Source organism: Nymphalis io, chromosome 15 (assembly GCF_905147045.1).
Source record: "Nymphalis io chromosome 15, ilAglIoxx1.1, whole genome shotgun sequence".
Taxonomy (NCBI): Eukaryota; Metazoa; Arthropoda; class Insecta; order Lepidoptera; family Nymphalidae; genus Nymphalis; species Nymphalis io.
The window spans coordinates 12,246,588-12,268,798 of record NC_065902.1 but is presented as its reverse complement, the minus strand read 5'-3'; the positions used below and the strand labels follow the sequence as shown (position 1 = coordinate 12,268,798).

The 22,211-nt window shown below is 35.1% G+C and overlaps 1 protein-coding gene across 1 annotated transcript in view; it reads left to right on the top strand.

The window, feature by feature from the left end:
- Window positions 1-22,211, top strand: part of LOC126773955 (metabotropic glutamate receptor 2-like) — an 82,616-nt gene that overhangs the window by 6,407 nt on the left and 53,998 nt on the right. The window contains exons 5-7 of the mRNA XM_050495216.1: window positions 2,375-2,519; window positions 16,266-16,517; window positions 16,977-17,151. Coding sequence (XP_050351173.1) covers window positions 2,375-2,519; window positions 16,266-16,517; window positions 16,977-17,151 — 572 coding nt within the window. The remainder of the gene's footprint in view (window positions 1-2,374; window positions 2,520-16,265; window positions 16,518-16,976; window positions 17,152-22,211) is intronic.

Sequence of the window (22,211 nt, the reverse complement as noted above, 5' to 3'; positions counted from 1 at the left end):
TGCTTTAAATGAAACAATCAGGTCATGGAAATACAAGCTATAATGTCAAAGACATAAATGATGTTTTACCGTGGCGGTTGGAATTTCATTTGTCTGCATCGACGATTAACATACGAATTGAAATGTAAAGCGTTTAACGTCGAAATCAGGATGGATGGTCAGAATCAGCTGGTTAATCTGACCGATGTATGGGCAACTTTGTTTGGGATATTACATTGATACGATTATTTAATATTAAATAGGAATCGTTCACAATGATGAAAGGATTGATTCAAATTATTAACAACGCCTTATATATTTCCACGATTTATCAGAATATATGGGATGGCTATTATTTGTACAGGATTGAGGGTCTATGGCCTGGTTTTGACATTACGCAAATTGAGGTTGTATCATACGCTCGTAAGCACAACCAAATTTAAAGTGAATAAACATTTTAAAATGAAGACAATAGTAATTGCAAGAGCCTTATTAATATATTGTATTGTATTTGTGATGTTCAAAAGTTGTTTAAATATCAATGTAAAACAATAACAACGACAAAGTTTGCTAAAAAAAAATACGTATTAAGAATCGAACAAAACCTGAGACTTAAGTATAAACATTTTCCTTTTTTTGTTTTTTTTTTTATAGAATAGATAGGCGGACGAGCATATGGGCCCCCTGATGGTAAGTGGTCACCAACGCCCATAGCCATTGGCACTGTAAGAAATGTTAACCATCGCTTACATCACCAATGCGCCACCAACCTTGGGAACTAAGATGTCAAGTTCCTTGTTATGTCCCTTGTGCCTGTAATTACACTGGCTCACTCACCCTTCAAACCGGAACACAATTGCACAAAGCTCTACCACCAGTGAAGTAGTTATAGTAAATGATTTTCTTAATACAAATATTTGATTAAGGAAATCAATAAAAATATAGCTCCTAAAACCTAGCACTATATAAAAATATATTTACAAGATGAAACATATATTACAGCTTTAACCAAATAACAAACATCGGATCCGACTAATCCTTCAATTTCAACAGGATCAGTCGAATTCAATGCCATATTGATTGCTATCATTAAAGGATCACGGAAGGCAAATGACAAATAACCTTTTTATAATCTGGTGCCGCGGCCAAGTATCAAATATTGGTAACAATAAAGAGCTTAGGTATTCAATATCGAGGTTGACATTGAAGTCCTACAGTTAACCTGAATTTTACTCTAAATGAAGCCACTAAATTTGTTTTAAGTATACAAACAACTATTTTTCGCCCTCACGATTTCATTTTTAAGGATTCATGCGTCACCAATCTTTTGAACTATAGTATCACCTTGTGGCTGCAGTGACACTGGTTCACTCATACTTCAAACCGGAACACAACAATACTAATTATTGCTGTTTGCTGCTCATAATATATATGATAATTGGGCGGTATCTACCGAGACGTTCTTGCTGTATGACCATTCATCATTAGATATAACTAAAGATAAATGGTCATACATAAACAAATACAGTTCCGAATGTCTTGACGAGAGGGAATATGTACATAATAATTTTAATAATCACAACTAAACATGAAATTCAAGCGAAAAACTCAGTTTCAGAAAAACTCCTTTTTTATCAGGTTTTTGCTACATTTTTCTATTTCAACTCGTCTAGTTCACACAAAAAATAAGAGCTAGTTGTTAGACGTCGACTGAAAATGACCCCTTTGTGACGTCATGTTTTGACATCATCTCTTGAATTTTTTATTCATTTGCCGTGTTCCATTTTTAACATTTTTCAATAATGTGAACAGGGAAAAGCGTTGAGATATTCCTTGATACTTTTAGGTCAATAAGAATTGATATTTATTTTTTCATTTCATTGTCCTATGCTAGTAAAACTTACAAACTCATATGAATAATCAAGTCATATATCAGATACTAATTCATCGCAAATTATGCATCAGTTATTCTCATAAATCTGCCCACGATCACGATATTATTTTTACTGACCACTGTTTTTAGTTAACCAAACAAGAAAATTATCGTTGATCAAAATATGAACTCTGTAAGAAAAACAAATTACTATTTTAATCTGTATAAGTACGGATTTGTATATATTATTATATATATTTATTATTATACTATATAGATTGTAATTTTGATTATGACGATTGTACAAATTAATAAATGTCTATGCGCAAAATAACCATAGATTATTTGAAGAAAAGAAGAAATGTCGTTGATAGTGAGATAAAAAAAATAACCTACATATTAGGAAACATGCCATTAAAAAATCTTTTATTTTTTCAATACTCTGAATAGTCAAACTTAAATTCAAAATTATTTTCCAAAATTTAATATAACTCTTATTGTCTCATATATGTATATCTACAGGCATTTGAAGAGTTAGAAGCACTGCTGGCAAGAAACGGAATCTGCATAGCTGTTAAAGAAAAGCTGGTAAAGGATTCGGGAGTTGCAGATGAAAGAGCCTATGATGATATCGTGCAGAAGCTGCTAACGAAGCCACGAGCTCGAGGTGAGTGAACCAACCAAAGGCATTTGCTCATTATTTGATTAAAAACATTGACCCTTAAATTAGGAGACCTTCGTTTGATAATGTAAATACACTCTGTATCAACTTTATCTTCTAGAATCCTTCATAGTGTCACGTGTGTTGCCAGTATTGTCGCACCAAGACCAATTAACATGGTCGCAAATTTTTTTGGGAGTAGATAAACGTGTCACGCTAGAATCACACTTTTTCTTCAAACTTTCAGTGGGTAGAGCCGCGAAAGGTTATGCAGAAAATTTTATAGACATAAGGTATATCTTTTATTAATTTTTTAAAGTGTATTCTCAAGCAAACATGCGAATCAAACCACTTTATGAATACTTTATTTTCTTCTGTTATGTTTTATGGTTTATTTTGTTTATGCAGATGTGTTAAGGACGTCATTTTTCATAACTTTCGTATATTGTTGTGTAAGTTCAAATAAAGGATTTATTTAATCTATCTGATTAAAGTAATTTAATTATTGGCTATTGAATCATAACAAACCAATATTGTATTATCGGCCTATATTTTTTATAATAAATAGGTCTTGTGACCTATAAATAATAAGTTAACTTGATAAATATCTTTAAAAAATTGTTTTTCCAAGCAATTTGAAAAGACAAATGACGTGTCTGCCATCTCGCTGAGAGTTTATCTGCATCAACAATATCCTCTCCCATATATCAAAACTTAGAATAAGAGTAAATATGAAATGGTATCAACTTATATGACTTAGATTTATTTTATTGTTATCATAGTTTCCAAAATTGAGCAAAAATATTTCGACTACAAAAAAAAAACACTTCAGTCTTTAATATTTGTGATATTATAATTGAAAAAGTTTTAACTGATATTAACTTATAATACTAAAAATCTTAAAATAGATACATTACAAGCACTGAATTAAGACAATCACTATTCCAACAAAATTAATATTCATAGTATCTAAATCATAACTGAAATGCAAGCTAATAAGTTACAGCAATCACTTCAATATATTTGGATTGGTGATATCTTAGGAATTGGATCAGGAACTGATGTTCTAGCAAAAATTCAAGATCTACAGTAAAGTCCAAGTTAAGCGTATATTTGATTACAAATAGAAGCCATTTAATAAAAAGCCATAAAATTTCCTTTAAAAAATATTTATCTAAATATTGAATGATTGGGGATCTCTGCATTACTGCCCACTCCATTTTTATTCTTTTAATCAATGGTTATGATTTATTTTCCTCTAAACTAATTTATTAAGTCAGAGCCAGTGCAGTGACAGGCATAATGACAATATAAAATATTCGATATCATTGTTACCAAGTACCCATTTCGCAAAAAAAAAAAAAAAACCATTTCGCTTAGGTCGTCGATGGTCTTAGTTCTTCGAAAATTTGCTTCACAAGCTTTTGTTTTACTATTATGGAGACATAAGCAAAGTTTATTATACTATCAGGTTCTGCGGCAAACGATTTCTCCGCCCAAACACTGTACTAATACATCTTATCACAAACCGCACGTAAATTTTCCATATGCATTCTTTCAATATCCATAAATCTTAATTCTATCAGCAATTTTACATAAATGCTTAAAAGGGAGATTCCATTCATTTTCGGTTTGACAAATAAAACTTTTTTTTTATTTATTATTTAAGAAAGTCAAACGAGCTAATGTGTCAACGAAGTAGCCACCGTCATCTATAGTCAATATCCAGATGTCGGATCCAATATGTAAGGACTCTTCTGCCTGTAATTACATTCACAATAGAAACAGAAACAAAGCAAGAATATTACAGATTTTTAGTAGTAAATTAATTAACTAGTTTGTGGTACCTTTCTAATCATATAGGCCTCTGCATCTTTGACAGATGATATAAGCGGCATCGCGAAGGCACTTGCGTTCGTGACTGAAGAGACCAATGCGAGAAAGGATCCTTCGGCCGCACTCCCGACAAGTGTATGCGCCCCCAGATGGGCGGGGATTTGAAGCCCGCTCATGACGCCTAGTGCGTTTTTCTTTTAGAAATTTAGTAATTTAAACCGGGCATCGTCATGCTTTGATTGACCTTCGTGAATAAAGCGTCGCCACTTGGCACGGTCCTCTGCCAGTTCCTCCCATCGATTGCTAGGGATGTTAAACGCAACCATATCACGCTTAGCGCAATCTTTGTAACGGAGCATAGGCCGCCCAACAGACCTTTTTGCATCCGCAACCTCTCTCATTAGTATTTGCCTTGGAAGACGAGTCTGCTCCATTCGATGCACGTGTCCCAGCCATTGTAACTGTTTTTTTTTTAGAATGGCCATGATGCTAGGCATCTCGTTTGTCACGCGATCCTGCCATGTGATGCCCAGAATGTTCCGAAGACAGCGCAAGTGAATGTTTAGTCGGCGTTCTTGTTTTGCGTACGTTGTCCACGTTTCTGCTCCATACAAGAGTGTGCTTAGGACACATGATTAGTAAACAAGCATTTTCGTTTTTACCGTAAGGTGTCTGTTATCCCAAGCCCTTGTACAGAGCCTCCCGAACGTAGAGGCTGCTCTGCCGATGCGGAAGTCGATCTCTGCATCAAGCGAGAGATTGCTCGACAAATGCGACCCAAGGTAGCAAAATTTGTTAACCACCTGTAAAGGTGCGCCGTTAAGCAAGATGACTGGTTGCTCTAAACATCCTTGCGCTAAAATAACGGTCTTCTTGCAGTTTATGGACATTGAAAAGAGGTCGCACGCTCTGGCAAATTTGTCCATTAGACTCTAGAGTTGAGCTTGGTCATGAGCAACGAAGGCAGCGTCGTCAGCGAAGAGGAGACTATCTACAAATAGGTCCTCCCTGTGGCGTTTGGACTTGAGCATTGAGATGTTGTACAGCCTACCATAGGTTCGCGTGTGTAAGTGGACGCCTTGCTGTTCATCTCCTAATATTTATAATAAATTAATTTACTAGTTTGTGGTACCTTTCTAATGGGGACTACTGAAAATCTTGCCATTTACCTACAAAATAGTATACATAAAGAGAAAAATCGTCAAAAGTGAAATCGTACAATTTCACTTTTTGTATATATCATGATGTACGATCGATTCGATCCGATTTCCCTCCATATACCCTCCATAATCCTTGCTACCAAAGATTACTTTTATTTATAGTGCTACATTATAGAACGTCTAGGATAAAGTACTTTCATAAAGTTACTGTGGTTATTACGCTCTTTTGCAATATATTACCTGATAGATAGTAATATTACAATATTACTCCCCATAAGAATTATTATTAAGCTCATTTTCCTTTCCAACTGCTTGGAATTAAAAAAATAAAAACGTACACGACTGTTTGTGCTTTACAATAAAAACATCCACAAAACAACGAATTTATTGTATATATATAATATATATAATATTTTAATCATGTTAAATAAGATCCCATAAATAGGAGGAAGTCATAACAAATAAATAATTTATGTGAAAATTACGTTTTAAATTAACAAATACCTCATAATGTCTAGTAAATGCAGAGAATTAAATTAATTTTAAGCAAATTATTAATTATTTACAAACATAATTTATTGAAATAACACAAAGCCGTCATAAAGCAAATAGAATCATAACACAATAATTAACATAACATAACACGTAATTTAATCGAGCAACATCCTCGTAACTCGTTTCGCTCTCAGCGACCATTCTTGACAGAGACTTGCAAACTGCTTAGAAATATCAATATCGCGCAAATGTTTGCGCAAACACAGGTGCACTCTATTCTTTTGCTCTCGTTATCTGAGAGATTGCAATACATGACCGAAAAGAGTTTAGACGCAGGACCAATAGTGACTGTGCATGAGCTTGGTTGTTCTATACTGTAACACTACCAACATTCAAACACGGGGCTGGTAGTGAGACATAATTTCCTGACGGGAAAACCCCGAAGCTTATTGTTGCCCCAAAACCAGCTTGAACCTAGGATGTTAGGTACTGCAACCTTAAAAGATAGTCAGTACTTAAACGGTACTGTTTACATTACTATTACTTTAATCTAATTAATAAAAAATAGATTTTAACAAAATAAATTTCAAATGCATACCAATAAATACATAATCACAAATATATAACATGAAAAATTACAGAAATTACTTTAACCGGTGTTTACTATTTACTTAATAACCGGTTATCGACGTATCAGTAAATTTTTGAGTATAACAATTATGTTAATATTGCAACAGGAAATAAATTAATTATAAGGATTTCTATATTCATCAATAAATATTAACCATTGCTGAACCTCTTCTTAAATGCTATGAACATACAGATAGCAAAATCATATATAATTCTCAAAATATATTAAAATGAAAATAACTATCACAAACAACATCGATACTAAGCTTCTATACATTGAATACGGATAAATAACAGCGCATCGGTGCCCAGATGGTAGCTGCGTGAGACAATTTTTCGCTAAAGTGGTTAAACAGATTGGATAGGCGCTCGTCAATAAACGATGATTGCCATTTAGCAACGAAGCGAGTGCGTTTTGTTCTTATCGCGTTGGCCCTTTCACTTTCCAACGGTTCTTAGTAAATTAACTGCGATGGTATATAATAAATAACGTTATACTTTAGTATGTATTTACGTTTGTAGAAAAATTGCATTAGCGCTGAGGTGTACTAAGAAACAATAAAGCCTGTCAATATCTCACTGCTGGATAAGACCTCGCCTCCTTTTGAGAAGAAGGTTTTAGAGCACATTCTACCATGCTGCTCAAACCTAGTGGATACAAATAATAATAGTGGGGGGTCCTGGTCTCCTCGGTAAGTCGTATATACGTGTCAAAACGTAAATAAGACATGAGATGATTTCACTTTGACCAAGTTCCACGTGAAGGTTTCATCAATAAGTAAGCTTGTTAAATTTTAATGGTGCCTATCCAAGTTTGAACCGAAAGATTGCGTCCGCCAAAACTCACGTGATATAACCACTGTGTCATCTCTGCTCATTTCGTACTTTAGGTGACCTTACTATTAATCACAGTACCACTGCTGGGCAAAGATGTCTCTTTAAATACAAGATTTAACGACTTTTCTATCATGACTTTTTTTTTTTTTTTTTTTTTTTTTTTTTATAGAATAGGAAGGCGGACGAGCATATGGGCCACCTGATGGTAAGTGGTCACCAACGCTCTTAGACATTGGCATTGTAAGAAATGTCAACCATCGCTTACATATCCAATGCGCCACCAACCTTGGGAACTAAGATTTTATGTCCCTTGTGCCTGTAATTACACTGGCTCACTCACCCTTCAAACCGGAACACAACAATATCAAGTATTGCTGTTTTGCGGTAGAATATCTGATGAGTGGGTGGTACCTACCCAGACGAGCTTGCACAAAGCTCTACCACCAGTATGACACTTTACAGCAGGCGGCCGATGATTTTTTTTTAACACGATCAAGTAACTTCCCAATATATTCTGCACGAACAAAACATAAGTACCAAAAAACCTTAGAGATTGCCTTTACTTGAACACTTATCATAAGATTAAGATTTAAAGAAGTTTTACTCGTACTTTCTCATTGTTTTTTTTAATAATGTGTTCAAATAGAAAATGCTTGTGTGCGTATATGTGCCTGTGTATAAATATAGGGTGTCTCCAACTAAGTTAATTATATAATCAGGGTATACAGTCATGTACGTATACTAATTGCATGTAATATATTATGTGAAATGAGGCATATTTTGGTGTGGTTTTACCGGGACAGGGCATTCTATAAATTGTTTTCATCTCACACATTATGCTCTGAGCTACTTTTTCATGGTTGATAAGATTGCTGTTCTGCGGATTTATAAACGAATGACATCATCGTGGTAAAACTTTGTATGTATATATACATATACTTTAAAAAAATTGTAATCAGTTACGATGGTGTATTGTAAGCATCAATATGTCCACCCAGTTATTCCTTATGTCACGTACCTTTCAGCCCTTCGTATATATGTTATGAGCAAAGTTACCGTTCAGTATCCACTTCTCACATAACTTCAGTACATATTGTAAATCATGAAAACTTGATTCCGAGTGCTTATATATTATAATTAGAAAATTTTTATTTTTTAAGACTAGTTACCTGTCTGGGCTTTGAAAGGGTCAAAATGGGGTCTAAAAAAATGTTATATCGTACAAAATAATATAACTATTGGTTTATAAACATAATAAATCATTGTCATATTTCATTCAATTTACACAAAAATTTAATTAATTTTACATAAATAAAAATTTCCTCATTAATCACTATATCCCTTGGTGAAAACCGTATGAAATTCTGTTACGTAGTTTTTGAGTTTATCGCGTTCAGACAGACAGACTAAGACAGACGCGATGGGAGGACTTTGTTCTATAATGGTTATTTTATACTTAAACAACTATTTTCTATGAAACGGAAACACAAGATCTTTATTTGTTTCCACAACATCAATCTTTTTTTATGGTTACTATTTGTTATGGTTTGCAATAAGGTGCAATATTACAAATTAATACATAAAGATTTACATTATCAAAAAATTTAATTCGTTATATAGGCATAGCGGTTTTCAATCACAAGCTATTTATCAGCGCGTTACTCAGCGCTATTCAGTATACGACGGCTATTCAATCGGGAGATTCGAAGCGGTAATTGGATGCTCGTCGGAGCCAAATATTTAATATCAGTGCAGTAAAATATGACATTTTTAATCAGCGCTTCTTTAAATATCATGCAAATCCAAAGATAATCCAATGGAAATCGTGTTTATGGAATATTTCTCCGTATGGCCAAAAGTAGGCACTGCCAATCTAGATCAGTCATACTATATACTCGTTTGATTCTCACAAATATTATAAGAAAATGATAAATATATAATATTTTCTTACCATATTACTCGATTACTTCGTTGGCTTAGTGGCTAGATATAAGGACGCAAACCCCGAGGTCCGGAGATCAAACCCCTGGTTGGGCCGGTAAAAAATAATTGGGTTTTAAAATTCTCAATAGCAACCCAGCATCTATAACTTGAAAGAGTGTACACTTCCGTGCTTTAGAAAGCTATTGGTTCTGCACTTATACTCTTTCCGGTCATGTCGGATAGCCACCCCGTGGGATTATGAGAGTGAGGGAATAGAGAGTGCACAAATGCGTCACAAATTGGCCACCTGACTGTGGCTGAAATCAGTTAGGTGACATCATAACCTAGAATCTAAATACCCTCTACTGATTTTGATAAATATGTAAGTTCATCATGTTAATATTTATCATATGATAATATTAATTTACTTGTTTTGTGCAAGCTCCTATGAGAAGACCATTTATCCTTCCGCTCAAAATCAATTCTCTAATAATATAATATACATAGGGTGGATGGAACGGCTTACCCTTCTCACTGTGTCAATTTTTTATGTCATGGTGTCACGTGCCATGTGGTATTATATGGCTCCTTTAACGTATGAATAAAAAAAAAACTAAAAATGTCTTCGTCAAAATATTCTTCAATCGAGTAGCCTCTCACAGGCACAATTCAAAAATATAACAGTTTTAATATAAAGCTTTTCATTCGGAATGTAGATTACATTCCGAATGAAAAGCTACGTAGAATAATCGGCAAGAAACTCGGTAGTTTCAATGTATGTAGAATAGAATGGAGTATGCTTTATTGGACAAAAGAGTAACAGAACCATAGTTTTAAACACAAAAAAAAAAAAAAAACGAAAACTACTAATGTACAAATGGCGATCTTATCGCTAAAAGAGCGATCTTTTTCAGACGACCTTTAGGTGAAGGACATGAAATAAATAAAGCAGTAAGTAGGTAAACATATCAACTTAACTTTTATTTTTTAAATAATTAACTTAAATGAAATATATGTATACACAATACTATACCTACATCTTCATACATATACATATAAATAAATAATATAAGCATACATATATAATATATCAAAAAACATGTAATTGTTATAAAAAATAACAATAAAGTGCGACAGTTAATAAAACCACTGATCATTATAAAGATAAATAATACGCCTTGAGTCGGATTTTAAACATGTTATTAGTTTGAGATCGTCTTAAGTAGAGTGGTAAGGAATTCCATAGGCGAACTGCTTGGACAGAGAAGGAATTGGTATAAAGAGAAGAAGAGTGAGAAGGAATTTTAAGAATTAGATTATCATCAGAATGTAGAGTGCGGCCGGGCGGTTCCTTAAGGAATTCAAAACGGTGTTTAAGATAGTGAGGAGAATTTGGATGAAAAATTATACAGTAGAGAAGAGAAAGAATATGAGTATTCCTGCGAAGACGGATTGGGAGCCACTCGAGTTTTTTGCGAAATTTAGAAATGTAGTCATATTTGCGGAATCTGAATACAAACCGAATACAGAGATTTTTAATACGCTTGATTTTATTTAATTTTTCCACTCTCTTAAGTCAAGATAACAGGTGTCAGCGTAATCAAGGATGGGTAGGAGGATAGCTTGAGCTAACGTAATTTTGGTAGGAATTGATAGAAAATTACGTAATCTGCGAATGTACCCTCACTACCATCGAGTGAAACATTTTCTTGCTCACTTCGCTTATTTGTGACACTCACGAGAAATTTTGATCAATATATATTCCTAAATTTTGAACTTTGCTGCTTAATGGGATAACAGTATTGTTAAAGACAACATGTGGTAAACGAGAATAGTCTATATGGGGATCACCCCATAAATTATCAAATTTATAACTACAAATTATAATAGCCTGAGTTTTAATAGGATTTACCTTAAGACCAAAAGAAAAACTCCACTTTAAAATTTTGTTCAAGTCTGAATTAAATTGAATAGTATGTGGCAGCTCAGTATGTACATACAATAATATATATATACAATTATATTCTAATATCCTGTCAACGAATGCTTACTCCAAGCTCTTCTTGCATTTATAAATAGCCTTATAATACGCCTTATATAAAAAAATAACATGAGTGTTAAATTTAGTTATTCGTAAATATAAAATGATTTGCCGAATTTTATTATATAAACGAATACCCTGCTCAAGAAAAATTTATTCATTTTGTGAAGTCGAATGCTAGGTAATTAATATATCAAAAATAAAATAATAACATAAATATAAAATATTTGTCAAAATCTTTAGAGCAGGTAAATTTTAAAGGCTGGTAACTGTGATAATCAAATTTATCATGAGTTTTAAACGTGTAAACGACTAAATCTCAACTTCAGATACTGGGTAACTGTTACTGGGAGAAGGAACATGACAATATAGGACAATCAAAATATATTTCAATAAATTTTGCTTGGTACGTTGGCTTTGTGTTAGACCGTCTGGGTAGGTGCCAACACTCATTAGATATTTTACCACCAAACAGCAATAATCAGTCATTTTGTTTCCGGTCGAAGGCTGGGTGAGCCAGTGTAACTACAAGTACAAGGGACATAACTTCTTAGTTCCCAAGATTGGTTGCACAGTGGCGATGAGAGAAATGGTTTATATGTCTTATATTGCTAAGAGTAAGTTTAACACAAGATAATATGTTCCAGGTGGCCAGGTACATGAAATACTTGGGCCTCACACTGGATGGTCGCTGGGGCTTCGAGGAGCACTTCGAGCGCCAAGCCCTCCGGATCGAGAAGGTAGCGGGTGCCATGCACAGACTGCTGCCTAATCTCGGGGGAAAGAAGGAGGAAGTTCGCCGTCTCTATGTCGGCGTCGTGCGATCAATGGCCTTCTACAGGGCACCCGTTTGGTCTCACAGACTATCGGGCGTTCGCCGCTGCAGGACTAAGATCCAAAGTTCGCAGCGGAGAGTGGCCATTCGCATATTGCGGGGATATCGCACGATATCCTACGAGGCGGCAACCGTCCTAGCGCGCTTTCCGCCTTTGGATATTCTGGCGAATATGGATGCGAGGGTCTACCAACAGACCCGCATCCTCCACCAGGACAGTGAAAGCGCGCCCACTTCGAGTGCGCTCGAGGCGTTGAAGCGGTAGGAACACCGGAGGGCTTTTGCGACGTGGCGCGACCGTCTCTGTAAAGAACGGTACACACGCAAACGCGTCGTTGGAGCGATCCTGCCAGCCTTTCGAAGCCTGAATGAGACGAAAGCGACAAGTCACCTTCCGACTTACGCAGGTAATGACCGGTCACGGTTGTTTTGGAGAATACCTGTGTAAGATCGGACGCGAATCGACGGCGATGTGTCACCACTGTGGTGCGGACCGGGACACCGCTCAGCATACGTTGAAAGTGTGCCCCGCGTGGAGTGCGGAGAGGGAGATCCTGGTCCGTGAAGTCGGACAAGACCTGAATCGGCGTGGAGGGCCGTAGCCTCCTTCTGTGAGACCGTCATGGTTCAGAAGGAGACGGCGGAGCGGGAACGGGAAAGGGCCGATCCTGCTCGGCGGCCCTCCCATAGCCCAGACGCCCGGGGCTTAAAAGATAGGTACGCCCTATCTTTTAAGCCCCTACCCTGGGGCCGTGGATGCGTGAGGTGGGGGCCTTACGTGTCCTATTTCAAACGGCCCTGTGGAGGACGGCAGCCGTGATGGCCTCGCGCTGCCGTACCCACTAGCGAGAAGTGCGGGGGGGCGAAATTCGCCCCTTGATGAGAGCTCCGCCGAGCCACGAGTGGAGCAAAGCACGGGAGAGGCCGCGGATGCGTTATATCAACACGATCCCGCAGCCTCTCCGATCCGTGCTGAGGACGGCCATCGCAGTGGTTTTAGTGGGTAAGAATCCCACATAACCCGGTTCCACCCCCATAGGACCCGGGTACCTTTTTAAAGGCTTCCACTGCGAGAAAAAAAAAAGATAATATGTTAGGGTTTATAACACCTAAAGGCGTTTTATATCTATTGAATAATAATAGTATTTAGTGCAGCCATATGGTTAGTACTCCATCTTAAGCTTTGAAAAAACTTTGAAAAAATACACGGTAGAATAAGGTACAAAGTACTTCTCAAAAGGAGATGATGCCCATCAATGGAATATTTACAAGTATTGATAACAGAATATTATTTTTTAATGTTGAAACATATACAGCAAGGCCATGCTGGATTGGTAGTAAATAATAAAAACACTCCAAAAAATCCGTTCGTATCTTATCTGCCATTACATAATTTTTTTTAATACAAAACGTTTTTGTGTCCAAGTTGATATTTATCAAGTTTATTGATTTATAACTGTTTTATTTCGCGTGAAGGACGACTTCGAAATAACGTGAACTTTATACTATAGAACTTGAAATATATATTTGTATTATATTATTTTTATTCAAAGTAGGTATGCAGACTGGCAAATAGACGCCACCAACGCCCATAGACATCAATTCACTTCCCTCATCACTTACCTCATCCTTCAAACCGGTGCTGTTTGGCGTTAGAAAATATGATGAGCGGGTAATACCTACCCAGACGAATCTACAAAAAGCCCTACTATCAAATAAAATATAATATTTATATATTTCATTATATTCAACGTTTGAAACTATTGATATCAAAATAATACATATATAACAGAAATTATTATGTGAGAAAATATAAATTATATTGATACTATTTAATAATAATATTAGGGAAGCTTCGTCTAGCACCTCAGAAACTGACTTTTCGCAACTTTAGAGAGTTGGAGTAGCCAATGCTCCGTATTTTGCTCAAAGGGCAAAATAGTTTTGAGTAAGCAAATAAAAACTAAAGAGACTGCGGAATTTCAACGTTTCCAACTATATGACTGTTTCCATTAAAATTGTACACTTCGAACCCCTCATAGTAACAACCCGCTAATGTACCACTGCCGTCCTCTGTGACATATCAAATATTTATATATATTTGTATGCTTGCACAAGGCCTTACAACCAACTTAATATATAAAATGTGCCGGATATTTTCCTTCACCTCTGAACATGAGATGATTATAAGGACAATGAAAACTCAGTGGTGGATAGCCCGAGCTCGAATCAGCAATCTTTTCGGTTAATATTCTAATATTCTAACCACTTAACGATATTTTATTGATACCTAATATATATCCATATAAAATTATATATTTTTTAAATAACAGTTTTATTACATAATTATTTACTTTAAAGCCTTAAAAATACAAATACAAATTAAATATAACTACTGTACAAATTATGATCGGGTGGAATGATGGCAACAATGCTAGCAGCACTTCCCCTTTGAATCGCAATTTCGATTCTCTGGGCGAAAAATGAACCGCCCTCATGTCACTAGTAAAAGCAATAAGACCCCGTCTTATGTCATTTTTTTTAGTAAAGTTTTTACATATTTAGTGTTTATTTTTTTACATCTGTACATATATATAAAACGAAAAAGCGTTCATCATTCTAAATTTGAATGTTAATACGCACTTTAAAATTGGAATGTTAAAGGGCGTAGTAGCTTACGTTCACATATTAAGTACCTGTAAATTCTATACCTAAGCCTCTAAATTTAAAGCGCTAAGTGCGCTTAAAAATAAATTACGTTAATGATAAGTTTTAATCGCTCCTAGACAGGAACAGCATCAGGACTGCAATGTTTGCAGTCAAGTCAGTGTTTTATAAATATATATGGGACACCAAATATTAACAAAATTACAAATACAACAGTTTGAGTAGAAGGAGAAGTAATGGAACAAAATTAAAGTGCTTGTGGATTATTTTCTAAACTTTTATTGGTCAATCTAAGGTCAATTCGCTAAGCATTTTTACACATACAAGTTTCCTTGTTATTCGTTTAGTGCAATAGTCTGCATATTTTCACCAACCACTCAATTATTCTACTGACAAAAGTGACAACAAAAAGTTAATGAGCTTATGTAATTACAGGCACAAGGAAAATAACATGTTAGATCCCATAAGTGTCACATTTACGGTGTGAAAATTGCCCTATATTTATTATATCGCCAATTAATATATTATATTAGAACAAATTTGCCTGCTGTTTGTTGCCATCTGGCACATTTGTTAACCTGCCTTGCTTAATGAGTTCGGTATACATAGGATATAATAGAATATTTGTTATTTCGGGAAATTGAAAATTGCAAGTTCCGATGGGTATTTTTTTATAAAATAACTTATGGTAACGTTTATTTTAAAAACTTATATGACTACAAAATACTTCGCATTATATATTATTAATTATTCGAACTCTCTTCGAAATCGCTCAAAGTAAAATCTAAAAACAAACAAATTCTGATATAATAGTTTTTATCTAATTTTAACTAATTCTTATCGTTATAACAGACTGTTTAAGAGAAAAAGTATTAAATAAAACCTTAGAATAAAAACTTTAATTGATAATGGAGACATTAAATCTGAAAAATACGAGAAATAAAATAAAAACGATAACCAGTAACTATAGCCATGTGACGCTGCAAAAAACCGAAAGTCACGTACTTCAAATTTTATACTATTATATTTCAAATGAACATTTTTTTCTCGCAATATAGTTCTTTAGTAGTGAATCAGAGATGAATTATAATAAAATGAAAAACATGACAACTCGATTCATCAAGGTTGCATGGATATTAAACATACAATCCAGATCTTTGGTTAAAATATGTTTGTTTCATCCACTGGGCTATCTTGGCTTTCATCGGCCATCTTGGCTCTTAATATGTACTTAAAGATACATATTTCCCATTTCAGTAACAGTCCTAGTTAACCACAATATTTGGTATAATATTCGGCATCTATTAATATTCAAGTTGTTGTTCCAGGAGCAATCATCTTTGGTTCAGATCAAGAAGTGGCTGGTGTCATGCGAGCTGTGGAACGCGTGAATGCCACAGGTGCCTTCAGTTGGGTCGGATCAGATGGTTGGAGCGCTAGGGCTCTGGTCTCTGATGGTAACGAACGAGCTGTGGAAGGCACAATCAGTGTCCAGCCACAAGCCAATGATGTGAAGGGATTTAAAGAATATTTTCTGGGACTTAATGTGAAGAATAACAAGAGAAATCCATGGTTTGTTGGTATGTGATTTTTAAATCCTATTCTTATTTAATCGATTACGCATGAAATCAGCGACTATTACGATATTGATGACAATGATATTGATTATTACGATTAAGATAACAATGACGAGGACTATGATTATGAATTTGACTATAACGATGTCGATAACATTGACTATTAATGACATTGACATTGACTATTAAGATGTTGATGTCGATGACATTGACATTGACGATCACGATTACGGTATCGATGACGATGACTTTAGTACAATAGTTATGACGGACATCTAATATTTATTTAAATCCAAAATTCAAACTAATAAGTACATATAGTTATTTCTTAACAAATTAACATTATGAAAAGGCACTTGACAAGTCAAATCCTAACAACAGTTACAATATACCTTTATTAAGAAGTTCATAATTACATAAACATCAGATCAACGATATCAACTTCCTGTAATTTCTCGCCAGAATTCTGGGAAGACCACTTCCAATGCCGCTATCCAGGCAGTCCCAAGACGCCGTACAATGGCCAGTATGCACGCTCCTGCTCCGGGCTGGAACGTCTTACGGACAACAACACTGAATTTGAACGACAATTGCAGTTCGTGTCTGACGCTGTCATGGCCTTCGCCTATTCCATCAGGTAAGTTATTTTGATACTAAAAATAAAAACTCAACTATTTTCATATGATATTTGAATATACTTGTAACTAAATTACTACAAGATGATTTAAATTTCTAATTTAGGGCTTAATTGCGCCTGATGAGATAAATATATCACTGGGTGGTGCACGTGTATTTCAAATTCGCTTCTTCTATGATATTTAAGGCTTAAAAACCCTTTTGAATGGTGTTTAATGAATGAAGGTCCCATAAAATCGTTTAATACTTTTCCCTAAAATCGTCTACTCCATACTTGAAAGAGAATATTATAAGTCGAGTTAAAATTCAGAAAATCTGTCATTATTAAGACGGTGTTTAGTAAACTTCATGATGATTTAAGATTTAGGATGAACGCATTAATTTAACAAATGTAATTGTTTTTCTAAGCACAATAAAAGCTATTAATAATGTAAAATTGTATAACAAAATCAAAGTATTACTATTAGTTTCACAGTCCATATTTTCGCAAACCTTAGGCCGCCTGATTTGAATAACAAAGTACGCCAAATTAGTACACAATACCAAAGCTTTCGACCAATTATATAATTTAGTAAAACTACTTTTATATCTATTTCACTCTTTCATATTACACAACACATAAGTTAGAAGAGAGAGATCGATCGAAGTTTAAGAAAATAGGCATACAGAATCGCGCCCACATCAAGGGACGTGTTGGAAATTTATTAGTCTTGTTAAAATTACACGACGTGTACTTTCTCGTGGAAATATACAACTAGTATTTGCTATAGTATTGTGTTAGAGGGTGACGTTGGTTTATCGTGTGTATTAATTATAATAAGCCTGTTTATATATAAGAGGGTGAACAAATGTGAGAGGAATTTAATTATAATACATATTATAATTTATATTATATATTTATTGAGCGCTGGCGTGATAAATGTTTCGAACTAATTTTGGTCTTAATAATTGGAGTCAAAAATAATACTAGTAAACTCACATCGACATCAACTATTTGAAAAACATTTACTGCAAAATTATCACTAATTGCGAGTTTCTTTCGTTTCAAACATCTCTTAATTTTCGGTCTAGATCTCTTTAATACGAATATAAAAACATAAATTAGAAAGAAAAGAAATGTCGGCTGCATTTCTCTTTGCATTAACGAGAGCGAAATATGATATATGAGAAGGAATATAAATTTAATTTTACAAAATGTGACAGGTGCATTAGAGAGGGGAAACGTCAGATGTATCTGCCATTTTGTACTGTTAGCAGTAAAATGTATTAAATATCTTAAGGAAAACAGAAAAATCCTTTTAAGTATAGTAACAACCTCTGAATGCCCTACTGCTGGACTAAGGCCTCCTCTCCCTTTTTGAGAAGAAATACCTTCTCCTAGAGATTCACGCGTTTTTACCACTGGGCCATCTCTGCTTTTAAGTCATGTTATGAAATAAATGGATGTACAAATTAAGGAGTCTATAGCCGGCAAATATAAATGCAACGGTTGTGCTTGCATGAGAAGAAAATCACATTGCTAGAAAGGCTTGTCCTCTGAAGGAGCAGGTTTAAAGCTTATTTCACCACGCTGTTCCATTGGATAGTAAAAAACATCTTGCGGAATTTTATCCGACAAATACAAACAATAAAACCAATTTGAAATTCCCTGCAATAACATACGAGTATTAATTTATACAGACAAAAACATAGATTTTTGGTTGCATCTGCGTTTGGTGTAAAATAAATATCACTTTTTCCCAAAAGTAAAAAATACAGCGACGAATAGTGATTTGGTCAATGGTAGAATAACGAATAAGTTTTACTATACAAATACACAAAAAAGCGCGATGGCCCAGTGGTAAGAATCACGTGAATCTTAACCGATGATCGTGGGTTTAAACCGCGGCAAGCACCACTGCATTTTCATGTGCCCAATTTGTGGTTCTAATTCATCTCGTGCAATACGGTAAAGGAAAACATCGCGAGGAAACCTGCATGTGTCTAATTTCACTGAAATTTCTGCCACATGTGTTTTTCACCAACCCGCATTGGAGCAGCGTGGTGAAATAAGCTCCATACCTTCTCCTCAAAAAACGGGAGAAGAGGGCATAGTCCAGCAGTGGGACATTCACATGCTGCTACTGTACACAAATACACATATCACAATTGAATTGTATAATAACGAAATCTTGCAAATATGTAAATCAACGAAAAGACAGTGGATACCATCTAGCTGGATAATGGCTGAGTGAGTAAGCCAGTGAAGTATCCCAAAAACTGGGTCTAGCGGTTCAGAGAGAGAATAGTGCCAGTGTCTTGAATATAATGCTTTTTCTATAGTTTGTAATTTCACGCACTTGTATATACAATTAATCACCTATTTATTAAATATATAATTAGTATAATATACATATATACAGTTTACTATCACCCGGGGTATTTACCACGTGAGAGAGTGCTAGTTACCGTATGTCTTCTTCTGTGCCCTTGTCGACGTGTATCCAAAACTTCATGTTGACCGATTGAATAGTTGAGCGTAACAAACAAATGAACAAACTCACTTTCGCTTTTATATGAGTTAGGTTATTAAATCAAGAGTAGGACGATAAGCAGTATAAAGTTATCGTAATTGAACAATAGATGGCATATAAAGTTATCTCATGACGCGCCCACAGTATATGTGTCTGCCAAAGTGAGACGTTAGTTGACAAGATAATTTATGGCTCACGTTGATTAATGTATGTGTTGGCGTAAAATTGCTCACTTCAATAATTAAAGTTTAACTATTAAAGCGAGAAATTTAAATTTGTCCTTCTTCAGATTTTACGTAACATGTTCTAGTGACATGGGTCATAGACATAAACGGATATAAAGGAAGGGAAAAGAAACAGCCTGCTAATATCCCAACGCTGGGTAAAGGCCTCTTCTTCGTTTGAGGCAAAGGTTAGGTGGTTGATTCACCGCTGTGTGCATTGGTGGTGTGTCACTAAGTATGAGATCGGCAGTGAAGGAAAACATCGTAAGGAAACCTGCACATGTTAGATGAAAATCTGCCAGAAGTGTATCCACCAACCCGCATAAGACACCAAGAGATCATCAGATGGCGAAATCTCCCTCGGTATAAACCTTGGGTGGGATTTCACCGACCGCTAACAATAAAATTTTGTTTTGCTAATGCCGGTCACTATTGCACGAGTTGTGTTTGTACATTGTAATGAGAGTAATAATTATAATAGATAAGTTATATACTAAGCTTAGCCTGGAATTAGGTTATTAGTCTTTCATAATTACTCAACCATTAACTTTTAAATTTCTAAATGTTAGGGCGCTATCAGCAAATTTAAAAATTCAGTTCATATATATTTTATTCCGCTGCCGCCGTCACACGTAGTAAGGGAGGAAGACAAATATATATATTCGTTATAAGTTGGAAAGAGTTAACATGTATTCCTTGTAATTAGAGTTGTAAGTATTATAAATTTAACATCCTCTCATCAAAAGGAGACGAGGCCTCAGCTAAACAGTAGTACATAGGCTATTACTTTATCTACTTTTAATCCATCATGGTTTTCACAATAAACAAATAAATTTTGGTAAAAATTATAAGTCAATATTTACACACAGATAGGAAAGCTTGACTATTCAAAAGTACTCGTGAATGTCAATTTCAATAAAAATATTTCGATCAATTGATTGATTGGATAACAACGAATACATACAACAACTACACCCGAAATCAACATTCGAATTCTGTTAACATCATCACTCGAAATTGTAATTTGCGCCAAGAGTGTCATTGGTAAAATGTTTTAGCTCCACAAATAATTCACTCGACGTCGATGTCACGCTAGCGCTGAATGTACTGAGCTTTAGTCACGCCGGTCGGACTCGTCACGTATATTCAGCACATTTGCTACTTTTCACTATATAAAAATACTAGCTACTTTGTAACCGTTGAATTTACATATAACATTAAATATAATTGCTATTTTTTTATTTACTGTGCGTCTTTATATGTCATTTATATGACTTTATATGACGTCGATGTTGAAAATTGTAGAGATTAAAATTTATACTAACTTGATTTGTTTCCATTTTTGTTGACAATTTTAACATTATCTAGATATCGACCAATAAAACTGCTGACGGGTTTTTCTGCAAGGCCATATGCTAACCCGATTGGCTACTAGGAACAGTAGTGGGATTCTGTAAACACTCACTTCATTACTCACCCGTGAAATATTGACAAACGTGTATTTTGAAATGTTATAATTATTATGGTCAATATCACATATCACTTTCTGACATTTAACGAGCGTTTACTGCGCTGAGTTTCGAGTTTGTTTTTACAGAATAGCTCACCAAATATAACACATTAGAAAAAAAAAACAAACGGAAGACGTTTTGTTTCACATGTTTCTGTACTCTCACAAATGTTTTCACAAAGTCTAAAACCGGCTTTACGGGAAAACATAACTGTTACCTTTTGAAGTTGAAAGTATACGAAATACCCCGACCAAAGGCGCAGATATTCTCAAAGCTCGATTTTCTGCTTGGGATATTATACATTATCGCAAAATAAACCTTCACCTTGTGTCAACACCTTTGTACGCTCATATTTATTCTGATACATCGCAAGCTACTTGTGTATTTGAAACATAAAATAACATTTTGAGTAAAGTAACAGACTGTCAATATGCCACTGCTGGTATTCTCATCTCTTTTTTGAGGAGAAGCGTATCAACCAACACATGCAGTTGATAGATGTTTTCCTTCACCGCTGAGCACGATATGGGTTATAAATACTGGTGATAGAGATTTATGCAAGCTCGTCTGGGTAGCTACCACCCACTCATCAGATATTCTACCACAATATAGCAGTACTTGGTATTGTTGTGTTCCCGTTTGCAGGCTGAGTGAGCCACTGTAATTACAGGCACAAGGGATATCTTAGTTCCTAAAGTTGGTGGCACATTGTCGATGTAAGCGATGGTTAACATTTCTTACAATGCCAATGTCAATATATAGAACTATCTACTCGGTAGTAGGGCTTTGTGCAAGCCCGTATGGGTAGTAAAA